This window comes from Micropterus salmoides, unplaced genomic scaffold (assembly GCF_014851395.1).
Source record: "Micropterus salmoides isolate LMB-PRFRI ecotype aquatic unplaced genomic scaffold, ASM1485139v1 Ms_hic_scaffold_22, whole genome shotgun sequence".
Classification (NCBI taxonomy): domain Eukaryota; kingdom Metazoa; phylum Chordata; class Actinopteri; order Centrarchiformes; family Centrarchidae; genus Micropterus; species Micropterus salmoides.
In genome coordinates this window covers 1,328,777-1,350,637 of record NW_024041373.1, presented here as the reverse complement: position 1 = coordinate 1,350,637, position 21,861 = coordinate 1,328,777, and the positions used below count along the sequence as shown (strand labels likewise).

At 42.3% G+C, this 21,861-nt stretch overlaps 1 protein-coding gene across 4 annotated transcripts in view; it reads left to right on the top strand.

The window, feature by feature from the left end:
* Positions 1-9,596: 9,596 nt before the first annotated feature.
* The window catches only part of fancl (FA complementation group L), a 24,006-nt gene continuing 11,741 nt past the window's right edge, over positions 9,597-21,861 (top strand). The window contains exons 1-7 of one of the 4 annotated variants that reach the window (XM_038737367.1): positions 9,916-9,982; positions 10,340-10,370; positions 10,491-10,549; positions 10,764-10,824; positions 11,324-11,380; positions 11,731-11,828; positions 19,357-19,453. In XM_038737367.1, coding sequence (XP_038593295.1) covers positions 10,506-10,549; positions 10,764-10,824; positions 11,324-11,380; positions 11,731-11,828; positions 19,357-19,453 — 357 coding nt within the window. In that variant the 5' untranslated portion in view covers positions 9,916-9,982; positions 10,340-10,370; positions 10,491-10,505. Of the gene's footprint in view, positions 9,983-10,339; positions 10,371-10,490; positions 10,550-10,763; positions 10,825-11,323; positions 11,381-11,730; positions 11,829-19,356; positions 19,454-21,861 lie in introns of all 4 variants that reach the window. The other 3 variants (XR_005447236.1, XM_038737366.1, XM_038737365.1) reach the window with 3 other exon arrangements.

Below are 21,861 nucleotides of genomic sequence, written 5' to 3'. Positions count from 1 at the left end.
TACAGTTGTTACCATTACACTATTGTGTATGTGCGTGAAACTAATTACAGAACATGTAATTAGGCCTTGTGTCTATTAATAACTGCTAACAAATACTAGTGTTAGATATAAGCAGCTGCTTTTAATAAGAAGACTAAATGTCACCACCAAGGCTCCCCCGCTGCTCCTCCAGGCCCTGTACCCCTGTTGCCGTGTAGGGCACGTCGTCCTCTACTGGCCAGAGCGTGAATTACAGCTGACCCTGCCTCCTGCAGCCGACCTGGCAGGAAACAAAGAGGCAGCGCTGTGCCAAAGAGGCCTATCACTCTCTCCTCCAGAGGGGATAAGAGGGAGGAAGAGGAGGGAAGGTTTCCAGAGGGGGGCAGGGTTAAGGGGGCTCTGCCGAACTGGAGCAATGCAGCTGTGCTCTGAGGTCGACTCCCAGCCAAACGGGGGCAAACTGTTTCAGCCACGTGTGTGTGTGTGTGTGTGTGTGTGTGTGTGTGTGTGTGTGTGTGGGCAGGGGGGGCAGGAGGTGCGGTTGGTGGTGGCTGTTGGCACTGAGGAGTGGGCTGGTAAGACATCTGTCATCCTATCATCAATGCTGTCACATCATAGAACAAATGGGCTGTGGGATTTTTACAGCCCAAAAACAAGGGATGGCAAAAGGTATCAGTTAGCATGTGATCTATTGCTGCTCTTTGTGCCTTTCTCAATGAGCGCTGGCCACTGTGCTTCACCTCATCAAAGAGCGAGGGGGAAAAGAATGGGAAATGGTTCCAAAGTGCAAGAGCAAATGCATATTTGTCAAATCAAAATCAACATTTCAAATCAGCTCAGCACCATGAAGCTGCTCTGCATCTGATCGTCCTTGGCTGAGGCCCAAAGCCACCTTTAGGGGGCTGGAACCCCCGCTTCCGAGCGAGGGCGAAGAGTGAGTGAAGGGAGAGTGGCATATTTAATTTCCCCCCCACCCATCGCACCGCCATCCCTTTTGTTTTTTGAAGCGGGCCGCCGCACTGAGGCAAGGTCTTCCATAATGACACCTTGACTGTGAAGAACTTCATCCACTCCGCCGCACTATCTGGCGCCTGCGTGACAAGACGGCTGGCTTTGTTGCCAGGAGAGTGGAAGAGAGCTTTGAACTGCAGACTGACAGCGCAGGGAAAGCCGTTCCAGGCGTAAATGTAAATTACTATTACTTACACGTTTAACCCAGCACCTACAAACCCCCCCACCCCTCCCATGCATACCTCACCCCACCCCACCCCACCCCACCCTCCTCCATGTTCACTGGCTTGCTCTGTGGAAGAAGGTAGTAGTAGTGGTGGTGGTGGTGGTGGGGGGGGGACAATTCTGACATCATGTTGCCCTCTTTTGGTGGGTGTTTGCAACTGCACCTCACTGTCCTCACCTCAAAGGCAACATCTCAGCCTGTCTTCCCTTTTTGTGGGCAAAAAGGCTAAGTGGTGGAGCAACCAGCAATACGTTGACAAATAATTTTTATATTTAATATATGAGCAGGAAATTAATGTTTGGCTGAGGTGTCTAAAATCTGGCCAAAATTTCTTGAGGGGGAGAGAAATTCAAAATACATGAGATTCAAGGCACCAGCAAGTAGAGCAAACTCTGTGATGTGTTTTCTTCTCAACAATTTTACAGACATGCACGTCTAGAGGCTCTCTATTGCCTATCTGGGAATCAGCCATACACATATAGGTCTGTAAGCTTGTAAAACATTTTGATCAGGATTAGTATCAATGTGATGGCTCTTTTTTAAATGGTGGCTTGTTTTCCGCCTGATTTAGAAACCCATTTACATTATTAATCTTGTCTCCCCACTCTTTCACACATTTCAGCCTTATTTCCTCACCAAATGTTCATTTCACCTTCTATTTTATCAGGGAAAGGCCCCTTAAAAAGGGAGACATGGTCAATAAGGCAGCTTAAGAATAGTAAAAACAACACAGACAATAGAAACTGACTGCAAGATGACTGCTACATGCTACAAAAGAATAAAATGATATCCAGTTAAGATGCAAACTGTTTCTGAAACTGTCTTATAAATTAGAAGATAGAACACTGACCAAGAGTGCTACAGTATTTTTCCATATCCTTTAAAATGGACTTGAATTCAACCAACAGTAATCACTTCTGTCAATTTCAAGTGCTTCTGTACTCTTTTCCAGGTGGAAGGAGCAGCGTATTTAAAAGCTTTTTTGCAGAATTCGATCACAGGGAACAGACATCCGCAGAACTCTGTGAGAACGCAAGCCATATTGGATTTTAATTTCTAAAGGACCAATTTATACAACCACTCGGCACATAGAGAGATGTCTATTCAGCAATAGCAATAGGACACATAACCATTACCACAATAAAATGTAAAACGTTTTAGACACTGGACAGGTGTCTTCATGAAGAGCACGTCCTGGTAATCTAATAAAAGCACTAAAAAAAGATCCTCTAGAAAAATTCTTGTGAGGTCTTAGCTTTTGTGAATGCAAAAAAAATGAAACAAAATAATATTAAATCCATGGCTGTCCTGTCCTGTTCATCTTCACATGATTGAAAAAGAAGAAATAAATAAAGCAGTGCAACACAGGGGGACATACTGTTGAATAAATCTAAAGTTCATATGCAATCAGTGCCTGGACTAACTGGCGTCAGAGAGTTACATTGGAGGCGCGATATGAGAAAACAGGTGAAAGCAGATAAGATAACAAAGCTTAATCGTTGGCCACAGATTGGATTTTAAGTATGAAATGACACTGAACGAGGATTGTGGATTGAGGCTTGTGTTCTGCTGTTGATCATATTTTGCCACTCCACACACAGAGCTGAACACGCCAGCAGCGCCTGTCGTCAGGCAGAGCTCCAAGCCATTTCCCCTAGATGCCTAGATGCATCTCGACTGAATCAATAGGGCCCTCGCAGCATATCATTAGACATAAGTATTATAATTACTTGTGTTATTAATTTTGCCTTAATAACAGGGATAATATGATATGTAATTCAACCCTGTAGAGGGAAGAGAAAATAAGATAATCACAAATGCTTCTCTTATGAAAATCAATGTTGAAATGGATATTCCAATAATGCCAAACCACTGCCCCTCTGTTTTTTTTTCTCATGCATATCAACCAATCATTTTCTGCATTCATCTGGAAAAAATATATAAATATGTCCGACATATTTCACATGGGCGCCCCTGTCCGAGGCAAAACAATATGGATTTGTGGTGCCTCGCAAACAATTTTAATAAAAAGCTATTGATTGGGGATCGAGCAGCTAGCCTGTGGGCGCGGAGCACCAGACCCCAGTGGGTCCAGATCATTAATGTCCTCAACTGCTGGCTTCACTGGCGCAAATTTGTTCAATAAGGGTCTGGCACGCATGCTTCAGGGTTTAATTTTGATACAGCCAAATCAAACAGTTTGTGGCTGCTCCACAGGCCACAACCCTACGACACATTTGGTGATGGTAGCATGTGTTTTCCTTCTTTACGAGTGTTACAATAAATTGCAATTAATAAACAGTGCTGATGCCTATGATTTCAGAGTTGAGAAATGATTATTGAATTTGAACACACATTACTCCTACTCAGCCTCAGCACTCATGGCAAACATCACCTGGAGACTAAACGGGTCTGGTCAGAGGAATGTGCATAGTAATAAGAGATAGAGCCAGAAACCACAGCAACCCATGGCTGCTTTCACACGCACACACACAACCCCACACACACACACATACAGCATCAACAGACATCCTCCTGACTGAGGACTAAAAAGAGCAAAACACACTCTCACATCCTCTGCTTTATGTCAAACCTCACTGAATTTTGTGCAGCCACAATACAGTATGGACATCCAGGCAGAAACACACTTTACACTTTCTTGAGCAGGTATCAAAAGCCTTGGCGCAGCGAGACAGTTTTAATTACCAGGTACTTTCCTTATGCTTATGATTTCAATTTCTCCCAGCAAAGCTGGCAATGATATTCAAAATGCCCGCTGGCAACTCCGACTCCTTATTTTTCTCTGTCTTTCCTTCCCACTAAGATGTGAATACCCCAGTTTATAGGCTTATTTGTCCTCTAGTCACTTTGTAAAATCTTTATTCTGCCGAAGATATCTTTTTAAATGTGAGCCTCCCTGGAAGGAATGGCAATAAAGGTTTTGGGGAGGAGGGAGAGAGATCAATGCAGAATGTATTAGCCTGCACTACCGAGACCGACTTCAATAATAAAAGCATTGATCCTTTAAAGTGAAGCTTATTCTGGGCCGGCATGGTAAAGGAGGATGGTCCATTCCAATACTGCACAGGACAGATGGAGAATCACAGCAGGCTAGCTCACCCTCCCCCAAAATATTCACATTGTATATTAAACCCGTATTAGATTCAGTTGCACAATTACTGAGGGCTTCTTGTTGAAATGCATTATGGAGGAGGATGTCCAATAATACAACATATGGAATAACATGTTCAATTGGCAAGTTTTTTTGCCAAGTACAAAAGAGGGTGAGAAAAAGAGAGTAGAAGGACATGTAAGGAAGAGAATAAGGTTAAATGAGGTGGGATGGTGGGATTACTGAAGGACCTGTCATTTAATTTCATTCAGTTTTCAATTTTCTTTTAAATGTCTTGTTTTCAAAACAGGAGCTGCTAATATTTCCCAATTTCCATTAGTCACCGGACACATCAGATCCCATCAGCGTCTCGGTACACAGCCGCTGGTAGTAAAGCACGAGCAGTGATCAAGCGTGAGGGCTGGATATATAACAAGCACACTTCACACACTAATCAGCTCAAGTGGACTTGCATTGCATCCGTATCGTTGCGTTTTGGTTTCCGCCTCGTGGAGACGAGCCCTGGCGTAGATTATGAAATGATCTGGATGGTATCAATAGATAAAGTTATCTGTGATTGTAATGAGTCCATTGAGGTATAATGGATAAGGGTAAAAATAAAATAGAGTGTTGAATTCAAAGAGTGAGTGGAAGTACATACAATGTCCTTTTTCTCAGGAAACTCCTCCAATGCTGGCTGTGTTGATCTTATAGGCCTCTAAATGCTTTGCTACCAAACCAACACACTAAACACAATAATACACACAAAGTAGGCTGAGACTATAAATAATCAGTCTCAATAATAAGGCTGAAGCTAATTACTTTCCCTATCCATGAATCTGTTGAAGGTTTTTTCAATTTATCATTTAATCCATGAAATGTCATAAAAGTGAAAAATGCACGTTGCACATTCTGAGAGCCCAAGGGGATGTCTTCACATGTCCAAAACCACCAAATATTCAGTTTGACATAATATAAGACGCACTGAAGCACATTTCAATGTTTAAGAGGCTGGAACCTTTTTTGAATTTTTGGTTGACTAAACAAACTTGCCAATAAATCAAATTCAAAACATTTTCTGTTGATCAACTGATCAATTAATCGACTAATTGTGTCAGTTCTACACAATAGTTGAAAAATCTGCAATAGGGCCAGGGAAGCTGAAATTAATCAAGTACAATACAATGAGAGGTGAGAGTTACTAAACAGATTTTGACCTGTGTCAAAATCAAAGCAAAACGTCACATAGCATGCATGTCTTATTTTGTATTCATTTTGCACCTCCAGTAAATGCAGTCAAGTGTACTTGACTTGAAAGTTGCATAAAGTATCATTTTCATTCACAGCCTAAATCAAAATTATAGTTTCAGCATCAATGGTTTAATTCTGTCTAACGCTAACGTCAGAACACAAACACACACACAGTGACCCCCAGTTCCACCTAATGTCTCCTCCACCCAGTGAGGGATGGGGTGGGTGGGTGGGGATGGAAGGACAGACGCCCGCCTCCTGTAATCCCATCAACTCACGTCAGACAGCAGTCTGGATACAAGCCTATCTGTGAGGCCTGTAATCCACGGCCAAGACTTCACACACTGCGCTCCCACTTATCTGGAAACACACACACACATACACACACTCATAAACATACTTGGAGAGATAGTTGGTGGCTGCTTCACTGAATTTGTCTTTGTAGATATTCTACAGTAAATTATATAAAGGAAGAATCAGTATAAACATGAAAATGTTGTTCATTGTTGAGCATTAAAGATGCTTTAAAAAAAGAGTTGAAATGGATCCTTAAAAATCGAAACTTCAAATCTGGATTACATATATATATATATATATATATATATATATATACAACGTGTGTGTGTGTGTGTGTGTGTGTGTGTGTGTTTCTTGTCAGAGAGAACACATATTGAGTGCCTGTGTGTCTGCTCGATTTTTGACAAATGTTACAGAAGATTCTTTGTCTAATAAGAACACAAAAATCTGGCTTGTAGAAATTCGTTTCTTGAGAGAGAAATGAGAGTATAGGCTGCAAACCCTCCCACTGCGGTTAGAAAATCATGCAATATATTATTCAGATTCAACATAAAAAACACAAAAAATAAATAAAAGACAAAGTGCATATTCAAAATGGTTTTCAAAGGGACAAAAGATAATTTACAACTGGGCATGCACAAATTCCTGAATGTCTGTAACACATTTTGCTGTCAAGCCATTCAATCAATCACTGGTCCACGGAACAATATGCCCCATTATCATTCAGATGCATGCAAAACGCCACAAAGAAGGGAAAAAAAGAACGAGAGAGAGAGAGATAAAAAGGCACAACGGACAAGGCACCCCTGCTCATGTCTTGCTTCAAAGAGAGAGAGAGAGAGAGGAAGGGAGAGAGAGAGGGAGAGAGAGACGCAGGGTGCAGGACCCACACGGTGTAGTTCCAGCCAATTGCATTCCAGAGAAGTGACCATGGCCAGTGATAAACAAAGCACCATAGATCATTCCTCTCCCAGACGGAGCCCGGCGCTGGAGGCAGCGGAAGGGAGAGCGGTCAGACAGACAGAGAAGGAGAAGCAGACAGAGACAGAAGACGACAGAGAGCTCACCGCCTATATGCATCTGCCCCTCTGCTATCCTCTGATGCTACATTTTTGACGCCCTGTTTGCAACTGGAATGCCATTAAAGCCGGCCGTGCTGCCCGCCTGCAGATTTGCTCTCCATGACAAGAGCGAGAGAGTGAGCCAAAGAGAAAGAGAGAGAAAGAGGGAGGGAAGAGTGCTGCTGCTGCTGCTGCTGCTGCTTACTTCTCCCACTGCCACTGTGCCGATGCATCGTATTCAAAAAACAAAACAAAAAGCCTTAAATTGTTCCCATTTCCCTAAGAGAACAAAAAAGGCATTCAACACTTACCCACTCCCAGACGCTAGACTCAGATTCAGTGTTCATTTGAGCCCAGTGTGCGTCACAACAGAAACCTCAGATATTCCTCCAAAACAGATGTGCAAAGAGGAGCAGTGAGGTTCTCCCTCCTTTGTTTGTGAGCCTGCCTGGCTAGGTTTCTCTATTTGCATCAGCCGGCTTTTTACAGCTTTGAAGCAGGTGGATGACAAAAACATCAATCTCTCCAGGCACATTGTGTGGCATGCACGCTTTGACACACTCCCCTCACCAGCTCTATACAGTATAATCACACATTCCTATTTTCTCCTCACAGCTCCACAAATGAATATGGGCTCAAAAGAAAACTGAAGGACAAGTGTGCATTGTTGGAGTGTGCTTTTGTTGTAATCATGTTTTGATTGGGTTAGAATGGGAATTTGCTATATCTCCAGAGTTCCATTTGCCATATGTTGAGGCAATTTTATGCACACTGATTAAGGGAGGACATTGGCTGATGGATGCAAGTTTGAGACAGACAATAAGCACTAGCCAGAATCATAAGGTGTCCGTTTGATTTGTTTTCCCGCTTTAAATCACTTTATACCTCCTGTACTGTGTTTTTGTGCATACGAATGTTCTCTCTAGCCCAAACAAGAACCTATAGGTTAATGCTAAATAGCAGGGCTGCAGCCATGCAGTCTGAGACGAGTCTGAGCGTTGTCAAGATCAAGTTGAGACTGAATCAAAAAACGGTGCATTAATCAATATTTTTCATATCAATCGAAAAAAGTATCATGTGTGATGTGAAAGGTGTCCCTCTTACTGAAGAACCCACAGAGAATTATCGTCAACTCGGCAGGTACCCTCAGCTCTGCAGAACTTTTTAGCATCGTTCAGGTCATTGTTTTAACATTACACTTTCAATTTACTCTCACCACTCTCATGAACCCCATTTCTGGCAGCAGCAGGTGTTGTTTTCACAAAAAAAGCTCTGACAAACCCACTGTACACTACCGCCCCAGCGCAGACAGACCAAGTTAGCGGCTAGCTGGTGAACCTAGTGGAGCATTTAGCAGCTAAAGGAACTGGTGGAGATCATAAAACAGAGATGAAAGGACAGTGGCTACTAAATTCTTTAGGTCGCCAGAAGCACTACTCCAAATGAATACCAATGCCAACTAAACAATTATGATATTAGTTGTCTAAACTTGCCATTTTATTTTAATCAAGTCATATTGCTAACCATTTTCTCAGCTAGATAGCTAGATTCCGCTCTATTGTATGATGAATCAGAGTAGGTGTATAGCAGCAACCTGTAGTGTATGGTACAGTAAGATGTAGCTGGCTGAGTTGCACCTTGCTGCTGGGTGTCATGATGGCCACTTCATGTGATGAGACAGGGTAACATAGAGAGACAGTGTGTCATTAAACACCAAAACTGGTTCCTCCTTGCCTGTTCCTACCCCACACTGTGGATGAGACAGTCCTGGATGCTTGCCATTGAAAAGTGTAGGAACGTGGCTTCATGGTCTGCAAAGAGAGAGTTGGGGAAAGAGGACACTCGGCTCTAAATCCTCAAGACTGAAGACTTAGTTGTTGATTTGGCAAATGTACATCAAATTAACTGCCCTGTCTCTGATAAAGAATAGCAAGCCGCTTTCCAAAGCTTCTTAGTAGGATTCTGCTGTCTCTGTGCTGCAGGGGATGCTACCTGTATCCTAGTTATCTGTTCAACAAACTCTTTCAAACTCATATGTTATGTCAATTATTTAAATTAAAAATACAAATACAAATACTTTTGGATGGGAATCATTCTCCATAGCTGTACCACGCACTAAAGTGGGTTGTCAGTTTAATTACAACATTATTCTAAAAACAAGAAAGGTGAAAGTGAGACAGAAGTGAGAAAGACATTTAATGAGAGACATTTATAAACTGAAGATGACACCTACAAAACCTCAATGAGTATGAGTATTTGGAATTAAATCTATATCCCTTTGTTATGAGCAAAATAGCTCTTTATCCTATTAATATCTTAATTCTATTGCAGTTTCATAGCTTTAGGCCACAAGCAAGCTTATTCTGCTTTTACCTGATATCACATATCATGAATAGTTTGACTGGGCTGTCGCTATTCATCTTTCAGTCAGCTTTCAGTTACAGCTTCTCCTTTCAGGAACAACCTGCGCTCTAACCCATGCAGTAATAACCTGAGCAGAGGACAATGTAAAAAGTAAGCCTAGTAAAAGGCCGATGAGTAAAGGAAACTTATACAAGCATGTGAGAAGAACGTAGAAATCATTTACACACATAGACTTTTAAACGTAACACCAGCAAGGGTCTCCGTTGAAATTCCGATGTTTTCATAGTCCCTGAAGGCAGCCGTGTGACGTCGACGTAGCCTGATTTGTTTTTCATGGCGGGATGTGGGGCTGAAGTCTCTGGAAGGAAGCCTCGAGTTTGCGAACTGTGTGTCCTGGCGAAAACCGAGAGACGTTGTCCTATGTTCAGCGACTTAGCACTCATAATTGACATATCTAAGTTTAAATGTGTGGTTTGCTTCCGAGTACTTTAAAAAGTCACTGCTAGTCTCTCCTGTCAGGCTTGCTAACTTTAAGGAAGCAGCCCTCCTTAAGTTGTCGGGAGGTTTGACTAACGTTAAGTTAAACTTTAAGCGATGGAGAGTTCACTGGTAAAAGACAGCCCACTGCTTTTACCTCTTAACAAGGAGAAAACTGTCTATGACGGCTTCATCACAGTCCAAGTAAGTTAATGTGTCAGTGAGGTAACGTTATTCTTCAAATAACGAGTCTCCAATCTACTTTCTAAATATATCCATCGAATGACATGCTTGGTAGAATGGAACTTAACGTTAAACATTTGGTGAATCTCTACGAACCGCTGGCTTAACGTTATTTGGCAAACGTTAACAAGTTAGTCCTCCTAAAACTTGTATAATTGATTTTAACGCTCATTTACTACGTGTTAGTCAACGTTACTAGTATCGTTAATATTCAAATATATTTATTTCTTGCTTTGTAAAGTTATGGTCTTTGTTGAACTGAAGAGTTGATAGTGTTGATTCACAGTGCAGATTGCCAATAAGACCTTTATATTAAAGTTTGGCAGGTCAAGTGCACCTCTTCTTTTGAGTAAGTAAAATTAAGGTTATTAAATAATGCAGCTGGCTAACGTTAGCACTCCTGACTGTTAACACTGCTCAGTTTTATTTCTAAAATTGTTTTGTGTCTGGCATGTTGTGGTTCTCACAGGAACGAGACTTCAGAATGAGAATACTGCTACCACCAGATCGCCAAGTTAAACGGGCCAGGTATAAATGATCATCTCACCTTCTCTTTACAAGATATCTAGCCCAGACATGTTGATGTTAGAAATCATGCTCCTTGTACAAACTGATACCCCCCAAATTTCAAGTAAGTAACGTTATGCCATTGAGGTGTATGTCCAACTATAAGCCCCTGCAGAAACTGAATGTGTTTTATTTATTATTTTAGTTGTAACCATGCATCACTGTGTTCTTGCAGGCTGCACTGCTGTTGGCAGTTAAAACACCTGTTGCGTGGGTATGAGCACATTGTGAAGCAGGTAAACTCTCCATACAGCCCCTTGTATTTTGATGCAAATTACATCATAGTATTTGTTGTTGTGTCTGCAAGCTTCTCACTGACATCAGGTTGACTGTTCTGTGTGGATTTTTTGTCATGTCATTTTGGTTGCTTTGTGTTCCCTGCATCGCGCCTGGCATTGTTCTTGTACTCTCTGTCACCCATCAGGCCGGCCTCACTCAGAAGCAGAGAAAAATATTTTTCACTGTTTAATTAACATCGCCTGGAAAATGTCCCTATTTGTTATGTGGCCCCTCAGGGTTATTTGGATGAGATTGATATTTCACCCCGGGCTGCAAAGTTCATTATTTTCACAGCCTTTAAGCTATCATTAATTATTAAAGCTGGTGGCAGCCCCCATTAATCACAAACACTGTGTTTGATTTGAATGGCTGGCTAGAGGAAAAAAATAGACACTGTCACTTCATTATCCTCCCATTCAAGGATGTCTTTTCTCTCTCTTGTTTGACTTTTCACAGAGGCTGCAGCAGTCGACTGATCTTGTCAGTTTCATTCTGGAGCTGAAGACTGTCTTGGTAAGGAGGAGAATGACATAGTGGTTAGCACGGTCACTTTGACATTATTTTGACATTGTTGCTTTATGAATAGGGAGTAAGTGGTAACCTTCAGGCACCATCAACATCCTTGAATGTGAGGTACACATGTATTTATATATATATATATATATATGTTATTAGATATAATAGGTACAAACTTTGGTCTTGCCACCAAACATGGGCTTAGGACTTATTGGCCCTGGTTCATTTTTTCTGTATTTATGTTGCTTGCTTTTAGTAGAAAGAAATGGTGCAGAGTGGTGAAGTTGTGATATGATGCGCACAGTAATCTGGCCTTAAAATAAGGAGCATTCTCTCTGCTGTTGCAGGAAGTGGGTTTGAAGAGCCATCCTGAGTGCCGCTCCATCCCGCCTCCACAGTACTACTCTCAGCTCATCTCTGAGATGGAGACCCTTGGGTGGGTCAAGTAAGTGACTACTAAGAGCACTAACACAGTATCTGGATCCAGGTTTTAAAGGAACATAAGCCACTAAGCGTATAGATGTTGCCACCACACTTGCCAGGCCTACATGTGTGACAGACTGCTCACCTGTATTATTTGTGGCTAAGTGTTGAAGGTAGCAATTGTATCTACAATAGAAGAGATTCAATTCAATTCAATTTTATTTATATAGCGCCAAATCACAACAACCGTTATCTCACAGCGCTTTTCATAAAAGAGCATGTCTAGACCGTACTCTATGATGCTATTTACAGAAGCCCAACAGTTCCCACCAAGAGCAGCACTAGGCGACAGAGGCAAGGAAAAACTTCCTTTTAAGAGGCAGAAACCTCGAGCAGAACCATGGCTCAGGGTGGGCGGCCATCTGCCTCGACCGGTTGGGGTGAAGGAGAGAGGGAGAGAGAGAGAGAGAGAGAGACAATATACACACAGAGGTACAGACGGTAAAGGTGATGTTGCTATAGACTAAATGAAAAATGGTACAGATATTTATATTAGTGTTAATGATAACAATCGTAATGTTAATGATTATAATAACAATAATAACAATAGGACTAGCAACAATAGTCGTTGCAGCAGAGGGTGTTGAGCAGGAACACAGGGGCAGCAGGTGACCCGCAACCACAGATCCAGACTCCACAGCTCCAGAGCCAGAAAACCTGCAGGAAGTGATAGGAGGAGAGAGGAGAGGGACGAGAAAGCACAAGACTACCAGAAAGGGGAGAAGTTGTGTTAGTAACATGCATTAATGAGATGAGGTTGCATACAGAGGGAGAGAAAGTAGAGGAGAGAGGAGCTCAGTGCATCCTAGGAAATCCCCCGGCAGTCTAGGCCTATAGCAGCATAACTAAGGGATGGTTCAGGACTCACCTGAGCCAGCCCTAACTATAAGCTTTATCAAAGAGGAAAGTCTTAAGCCTACTCTTAAATGTGGAGATGGTGTCTGCCTCCTGAACCCAAACTGGAACCTGGTTCCACAGGAGAGGAGCTTGATAGCTGAACGCTCTGGCTCCTAGTCTACTTTTGGAGACTCTAGGAACCACAAGTAACCCTGCATTCTGGGAGCGCAGTGCTCTGGTGGGGTAGTAAGGTACTATGAGCTCTTTAAGATAAGATGGTGCCTGACCATTGAGAGCTTTGTAGGTAAGAAGAATGATTTTAAATTCTATTCTGGATTTTACTGGAAGCCAATGCAGAGAAGCTAAGACAGGAGAAATGTGATCTCTTTTCCTGGTTCCTGTCAGAACACGTGCTGCAGCATTCTGGATCAGCTGAAGAGTCTTAACGGAATTTTTCGAGCAGCCTGATAATAAGGAATTGCAGTAATCCAGCCTAGAAGTAACAAATGCATGGACTAGTTTTTCTGCATCATTTTTAGACAGGATGTTCCTGATTTTCGCAATATTACGTAGGTGAAAAAAGGCGGTCCTTGAAATTTGCTTAATGTGAGACTTAAACGACATGTCCTGATTAAAGATTCCTCACTGTGGTGCTGGAGGCCAGGGCGATGCCATCAAGGGAAACTATATCTTTAGATAATGCGTCACGGAGGTGCTTAGGCCCCAGAACAATAACTTCAGTTTTATTTGAGTTTAACATTAGAAAATAACAGGTCATCCAGGTTTTAACATCCTGAAGGCACATTTGAAGTTTAGCTAACTGATGAGTTTCATCTGGTTTGATCGATAGATATATAGTATCATCTGCATAACAATGAAAGCTTATGGAATATTTCCTGATAATATTGCCTAAAGGAAGCATATATATAAAGTGAAGAGGATTGGTCCGAGGACCGATCCTTGAGGAACTCCATGACTAACTTTGGCATGCATGGAGGTGCAATTGGAGATGATTTCCAATTGCTGATTCGTAGGTTGATTTTAAAAGGATTATTCTTTATTTATTTTTTCCAGTGGGGCCAAATGTGGTACACAAGTAATTTCCTATGTATTTGTTTTATGTTTAGAACTAAAATATAATGTTAAGCCATCTAAACCAGCCGTCCATTGCCTTCACAATAGCAACGTTAACAAATTATTGTTTTTATAAATTAATTTGCAGATTAGTTTCCTGATGAGCGATCAATCATTTTGTGTAGAAATCAGGAGACAGTCACAGAGCAAAATGTAACACATTTAAATAACTTTTTTTTTTTGTCTGAACAACAGTCCAAACCCAAAAGATTTTCAGTTTACAATGATGATTGATTTGCCAGTCGGTGAGCTCAGCGACCGTCAGGCTGTGATCAGGGGTAAATCAGTAATTGACCAGCAGCTGCCATTCGTTATGTGCAAACTACTCAACGCATCAAAACGGCTCCCTGACGCATTTTTGACACATCGCCGACGTCTGCCAGATATCTAGCATCTGGAGGAGTCGGCTGACATGACATCCACATTCAGCCAATGAGAGCAGGCAGCTACTTTGTCTCCAGCTCTCTCTGTAGCTCAGACGATCCCTGCTACGCTGCGTGTGCTAATACATTCTTTCACCCAGATTCTTTGTCTTTATAATCGCTATCTTTAAAATAACAAACAGCTGATTAATCGTTTCAGCTCTGCTTCACGTATCTGACAGAGGGTTCCTCCATCACCAGCTGTCACTCAGCTCCTTCTGCTCACTACTTTTAAACAAACTGCTGTGAAGTTTAAGAATTCAGTCAACTGAATTAGAGATGGGTTCCATTTTTGGTAGTGTCTTCGAAAAATGGTTGACTAGTTCTCAGTGACGGTGCTTCAAATGCCCATCCCTGTGATTAATGTGACGTCCATGCACAGCTTTTTGAGTGAGTTTAGTCTTTTTGATCAGACCCATATGCTGGAATCTGATGCATACTAAAGCATCGCTCGGTGTGCACTGTGTGTTTTCAAGGGGGTCCCATCCCTACTTACTTTGTCCCAGGATACTTTGAAAGCCTTTTTTCTGCAGAGTAGCTTGCTGATGGAGCTTGTTTCACAGTGATTTAGATCTCAACTCCGTGGCTCTGCTTTTCTTCATAGAAGCTACACCTTGAACTTTGTTGCTTCTGCTGTAGACTACAGAGTTTGCTGTATTTGTAAGACTCACTAACCAGAGACAAGGAGAAGTTATTTTTGAAACTGTAAGTTATTGTTATAGTTTTTTTACTTTTGTGTATTTTCCCCCCGAGGTAAGATTAACGTACCAAGTTTTATATAGGGTGGGAAACCTCTACTGCTTTATGGAGCAGTCCTTGTTTTTTTTCCCAGCAGTCTAAACTGAATGGAGAGTCTGCAACAGCACAGCTCCACATTAACAAATGACTCTTAATGACTTCCTTATTTTTAGTTATTGAGTTACAGTTAAATCCAGGTCACATTTAATAACTCTCGGCACACGTGCGGTGATAGGCCCAGCTAATACCGTCGTCTCCACTCGTCAGGAGAGAAGGATGGGGGGGGTTGGGGTGGTGGTAAGTAGGAAGATATCTATTCTCCCCCAGCCCGAATTAAGCCTTAACTACTACACTCATTTTCCACTTTCCTATTAATGACCACGGCTACAATTATGATATTAGCTAAATGCAAATGGCTCTAATTGAAGACTCTCAGGTTTTAATAGGAGGGGGAGGGGGGTGAAGGTATGCGTTATGCTAGAAATGGGACCAACATCATTTTCAGTGTCGTGTTACGGTTAGGAGGCATTATACACAGTGGGCCTCAATCTCCAAAGCACTCGAGATTCGCTTAGCGTCTTAATTGGTATGGGTCGTGCTAATAGCCACCAGGGATTTTCAGCTATAATTCTGTCCTCTGATTGGGCCAGGTAAGTGAGTCTTTCGCTGTGTCTTTGCTCTCTCTCTGTGTCTCCATCTCTGCATTTGAGAGTGTGGTCATCTTAATTGGCTGGAGATGGCATACCATTTGTTAATTAATGGAAAATGAGGTCAAGTAGGTCAGCCACCAGCACTCGGTGGCCCAAAAACGTGGCCCTGGAAGCTCCGCGGCTCATTACGGGCCCAGCTGGCACTCCATGTTCACAGCCTCTTGGTGTACGCACAGAGCGTCGTCTCTTCTTATCACAGTCTGATCGCTCTGGCACATGGTGTTGCGGCTCTCTGACAGGAGGGCTCTATTGGGCCAACCAGGCCCAGGGCTGGGGGATTAGATTTCTAACATGGGGTTTTTGTTTGATATTTATTTTGTTACGTTACTAGGCCAGCTAATAAATGACTCCTAAGATCATGTGATGTAAATGCAGTCACAAACTGTATTGGGATTTACGCAGTTATGCCCAGTAAGTAATGAGAATGTCCTGGTTAGCACAGTTAGAATGCAAACCCAGCTAATTAATAGATAGGTGTCTCTGTGCTTTATAAGATGTGTGTGTGTGTTTTTATGCACTTTATTTGCACATACATTGTTTGTGTGCATGTGACTTACATCGTCCTATATTTCCTCCGCCGCACCTTGTTTGCCATCGTTTTGCATGTGAATTTCTGATGCAGCACCCACAAGCACTACATATGTGTTGATCTCACCGTTCATTAATCACATTGTCGGCACAAAAAAAAATTCAGAAACGCGCTCACCCACCCACACACACGAGCACAAATGTGCGTGGTGTGCACTGTCTGGAAGCAGCTCACTTGGCTGTGGAGTTGCAAAGGGGATGCTCTCATCAGTCTTCCCAGCAGGACGTCTGACTGTCACGCTGTTTCCATCATGGCCAAGTAGGGGCGGCAGCTAGTCCCTGCTATCCTGGGTGTGAGACCTCAGAGGAGAGGAGATGGAAATGTGTGTGTTAGAGATGCACCAATGAGACTTTTTCGCTGCCAATACTGTTTGAGTACTAAACCTTAAAAGTTCATACTATACTGAGTACTCGTCTAACTTGTCCTCTCTTAATACACCATGAAATAAATTGTATAATATTATCTCTGCTTTATGAAATACAACTGAATATTATTGTGTCTTACCATGAGAGCCCTACTTTATACCTCGCCTTATTTTTCTTTAACATCCACTGACCTGGAGATACCATGATTAGGTGTTTCATGTTTATCGTTTTAACCAATCAAACGTTACACCACCACTCTAAAGTCGCGAGTGAGGCTTGTTTTTGTAGTTCAAGACGACAAACAGTTGGGATACTCTAATCTACAGAAATCACCCAGCTGATTAATGACTGAGAATGACCAAGTAAAACTTTCATGCAACTGAAGGTGAATACAAGTGTTAGAGTTATAATTATTTTCGTTCTTGATTTGGATTGGATAAAGTGCTCTCAATACATGTAGTCATGTAGCTTTTCCTAGTGAAAACAGTCTGTACAAAGTGCAAGTGTCCTGTATGTAGAGCACTGGGTGCTAAAATAATAATTTAATTCCAGGTGGCTTGAAAAAGGTGTTACCGTGTCTAACATTTGGCTTTTTAAAACCTGCTAAAACCTTGTAGAGTGTGTTTTCCCATTAGACCTAAAAGAGTGGAAACTGCAGACATACAAAGGATATGCAGTGATTTACTCTGGTGTCATGAGTGAAATAGGATAAAAAAGAAACAGATTTTCCTTTTGAGAGCACTGGCATTATTTTATTCACGTATTCATCAAATCACCATCACTTTATTTCAACAATTAAACTTCTTATTTATTGATTTATTCATTTGGATGCTTGTCACTTTATTCACCTACATAGGTCATTTATTGCTGTTAGCATTAATGGTATTTTATGGGTCTGTACTCTTTGTGAATGTGTACCTGAGGATAGAAAGTAAACTGGGTATTGTCTGTTTCAGAAGTAATACGCTGCGGGTATATATTTCGGACCGGTACATGACGGTGATATCGGTATTGACACCTTAAATGTTGCTCTGTGTGTGTGTGTGTGTGTGTGTGTGTGTTATATGGAACAGATAGCGCCATGTGTTTGGGAGATCTTAATATGCAAATGATCTCAAGAGACTGTAAAATCGAGTAAGCGTGTGGAGCAGAAATTTATCAGGTCAGCATGCAGGAATGGAACACAGTCGCATCGGTGCGATCATGATATTGTGTATGACACTTCAGCAACTTCACACTACTGTTGCCCTTCGCCTGCGTTTGATTGCAAGTGTGTGAGCGAGCAGACACTTTTATGAATCGGGCACATCTGACACAGTCTCCCATCATTCCATCACTTCCCTAAGTGTGTGTGTGTCATTCCTGAGCACCCTGCTCACATCACTCCTCTCTAACATACTCCATAAATCCTCAGCAGATATACAGCCATGTCAGCCTCGGCGCAGAGCATCCATCGTTATGTACTGTAAATCTGGAGGAGGACTGTCCAAATCCTTTGTCTTCAGGGCTCAGTAGACTAGAGAAGGACTTGAGAGGGGAAGGAACTGACTCCTCCATAGTGTGCTGGAGCAGCAGTAAATCTCACCACAGTGTTGCTGCATGCTCGGGCCAGATCAGGGTTTTGTCCTCAGCCTCAGTAGGTTATAATTAGCTCAGGAAGGAGGGCGTCTGATTTACAGGTTGACTCAAGCTTGAAAATGTGAACACACCTTATGGTCACCAGGAGACATACCATTTTGTGAGAGCTTAAATCTGACTATTCTAGTCGGAAGTGTTAAATTATTTTACTCAAATAGTAGAGGTGTTGTTTATCCCCACCAGCAGTCAGTGGGGCGTGTGTTCTGTCCTGTGTCTTTAAGCAAACTCTAAACCCATACTTCACCCAACCTTGACAATATGACAAAACATGAATGCCTTATTTTAACCTGGTCCTAACAAGTGCTCACCAACTCTTCCTCCTTAGCCAGAGCTGCCTGCTGCTGCTAAACACTAGGTTGATGACCCAGTTATGTTGCAACAAGTAAAAACCAAAAGAATGAGCTGAAAGGCGCTTAAAGAGAAAGAGAGCTGAAGGGAACTGTAGAGTTGGTGATAATTACCGTAATCACTACAAATGACCCCGTTCACATTACACATAGTAATTTGAGCCATTGTTTATAAAAAATGATGAATTAGTACCACCAACAAATGTGGTCTGGCTGATTTGATTGCATTGTACTTGCATTGAATTATGCTTAACCTGCAAAAACATTTTTTCAAATGTTTTTCTTTTCTAGAAATATATTCAGGTACATCACATGCAGTCAGTGTGTTTGGTTACAGTTTTATTAGAAAGCAGAAATCCAGTGTGTTCCTGTGGTGACTCAGCATGAAAATAATACCCTCAGCTCCAGCGTGATTGGATTTGTTATATTCCTCCATTAGAGCATTAAGAAGGCACTTGCTGGAGAATAATGCAAATTAGAATTTTGAGCAGAAAAGCCTGTAGTTGGATGTGGGGCTGTAGCCTGATGAACGTCACCGTGTTGGTCCCCGGAGTGATAAATCTAAAGGCAGAGTTGATGTCTCAATATTGCTCTCTGCAGCTGTGATTAATGACGGATGATGGCTGCTGTCAGTTTACAGTGTTATGTGTAACGTTCTCTCTCAATGGATGATGATTTATTGTGTATGTATTGTGTGCGTCAATCTTCAGGCTGCTCTTCATAGACACGGAGTTCCGAACGTTGAGACTGAATGCGGAGGACTCCTCTGGAAGGCAGCATGTTCTCACTGTTAAACTCAAGCCCAAGGTAAGACACACTCTCTTTTCCTGCACGCTCAGAAACACACACAGTTAACTGTAAAGACAGGATCATTTCCACGCTGAAAATTATTCATCATCAAATGGAATACTCTACAGCTTGAGGTTGACCTACAGCCAATCCAAATCCAAACAGTCCGTCTTCACCATTTGGGATGTTCAATTTGCTGATAGCAAATCAGTGATTTACATCTGCGCCTCTAAATCTAGGTCAAACTGGAGAGGATGTGGAGAGACATGATAACCCGCTGTGACTGAGATGTAGCGCAGATAAAACATCTCCACATAGACCTCAGCATGATGGGAAAACTCTTCCTCTATGCATAGAGAAAACCAATACACCCACACTCATCTGCATAGCGGCTGTCTTTGCTCGCTGCTATTGAGAGAAGCACACAAAGCCTTCAGGTACAGTAGGTAAAGGTAAATTATAGTCTGGTGTAGGGCTGCAACAGTTAGTCGACGTAATTGACGACATCTACTATAAAAAAATTTCGACGCGAAATTTCACTGTCGACGCATCATTACACAGATGCCGTTTTAGGTAGAGGTACGCAATCTTCATATTAGGAACATTTCTGGTTATTTATTTCTAACTGCAATGCACTGCAGGAAGTACTGAGGGCAGTATTGCTTCCACTGTCTGCCATGACTGCTTGACTGTAAGACTACTCACGAAGAAGAAGCTGTCATGCGAGAAGCAGAAAGTAATGGAGAAAGAGGCTAAGAGCAGAATGGCTTTCGTTTTTACAAGTTTTGGACGCTATTACTAAATACACTTTATTTAGGTTTTGAGGCGAGAAATCAACTGTGTAGAATTTGAATATTGGCAGTTTTACCAAAGTTGAATCGAATCGAAAATGTATTACAAGCACCACTCCACTAGATAGAGCTGTCGCAAAAGAGCTAGGGTCCTAGAACTGCAGTCCCAGGATTGTGGGGGTACATGCTGGTGCCAACAGGAAGCGGCCCTGTAGTAGTATTTTATTGGTCCAAAACTGGCTTCACTGCTCTCCATTCAAATCAGTGGGGTGGCTTCGTCCAGTAATATACTGTCTATGCCTGAAACTGCAGGTTCATACTATTGCGGCCGGCCAGTCACGCCCACAGAGCCTGGTCCCAGTTACTCAGACCACTGCGGCAACAACAGAGCAGCAGCGACAGAGGAAAGGCAGTGTTTCCTATACATTAATTTATTTGTGGCGACCCGCCACAATATCAACTGCCACATACTGATTTTCGTTTTATTTTTTTTATTCGGGTGGCAGTGTATATCGTATTTTTATTGACAGTAGATTATTGTAGGTAATTTTAGTGTTTATTTATACTACTTGAATCTGCTCCTCTTCTCTTCTCCCCACACTCACACACACCGAGCCTGCACCTCTGGTCTCTCATGGCAAACACACCGGCTTGCTCCACCACTTTCTGTCTCTCTCTCTCTCTCTCTCTCTCTCTCTCTCTCTCTCTCTCTCTCTCTGTCTCTCTGTGTGTGTGTGTGTGTGTGTGTGTGTGTGTGTGTGTGTGTGATAAAGTTGTTGAATAACCTCAACTGTGATTAATTTTTCAAGTGGACCGAAACTAACGATAGTCTGTGACATCTGCAGTGTTGCGTTCACTGTCGCTCCGTAATGTAACAGGGGAACCAAGGTATGAATGTGTATCATTACACCCCTTATTTACATCTACATGCTCAAAATCTGATAATGTAGAATGAATTCAATCATTGTGACCTTAAAGTCCTGTCGTAAAAAGGATATTAATAAAAATTGCATTATTGTCAGATGTTATTGCCTTGTATTAATCTTAAAGGATATATATAGATTTAGACTTTCTTGTCACAGAGATAGATTTGTTTTCACAGCCAGTCCAACATAAAAACGGGGTCTCTTGGGTACAGGTATGATGGTGGCTGTTTTCCAGACGATTCCAGTAGACTTTAGAACATTTTACTATAGTATAAGTAAAGGTACAGGTTCTTTGGATCTCTGAAACTCATAAGAATGAAGTGTCTAGTGGCTGGCAGGACTGTAAGTATCTCACAGTGGGGCATTGTGGGTGAGTGGCATGGTGAGGTGATGCTTACCTAAGCCCAGATGACATCCACCAGGGACAAGGGGGGGTGGCGGGACCCCACTCTGTGCCCACCTGCCCACCTGGCCCTCCTCACCCCTCTGGCACCGAATAAAAATAGCTTGGAGTCCTCCCTGTGTTCCAGCTGCTTCCACCAGATCCAGCGCCAGGTCATCCCTCACCAGGCACAGTTAGGGAGGAGGCAGCACTGGCATGGACACGTGGAGGTTTGGATGGCAGGGAAGTGAGAGAGGAAGAGCACAGGGAAAGGACAGAAAGTAACTTGATGAATAAGGTGAACAGAGAGAGGAAATCTGGCTTATG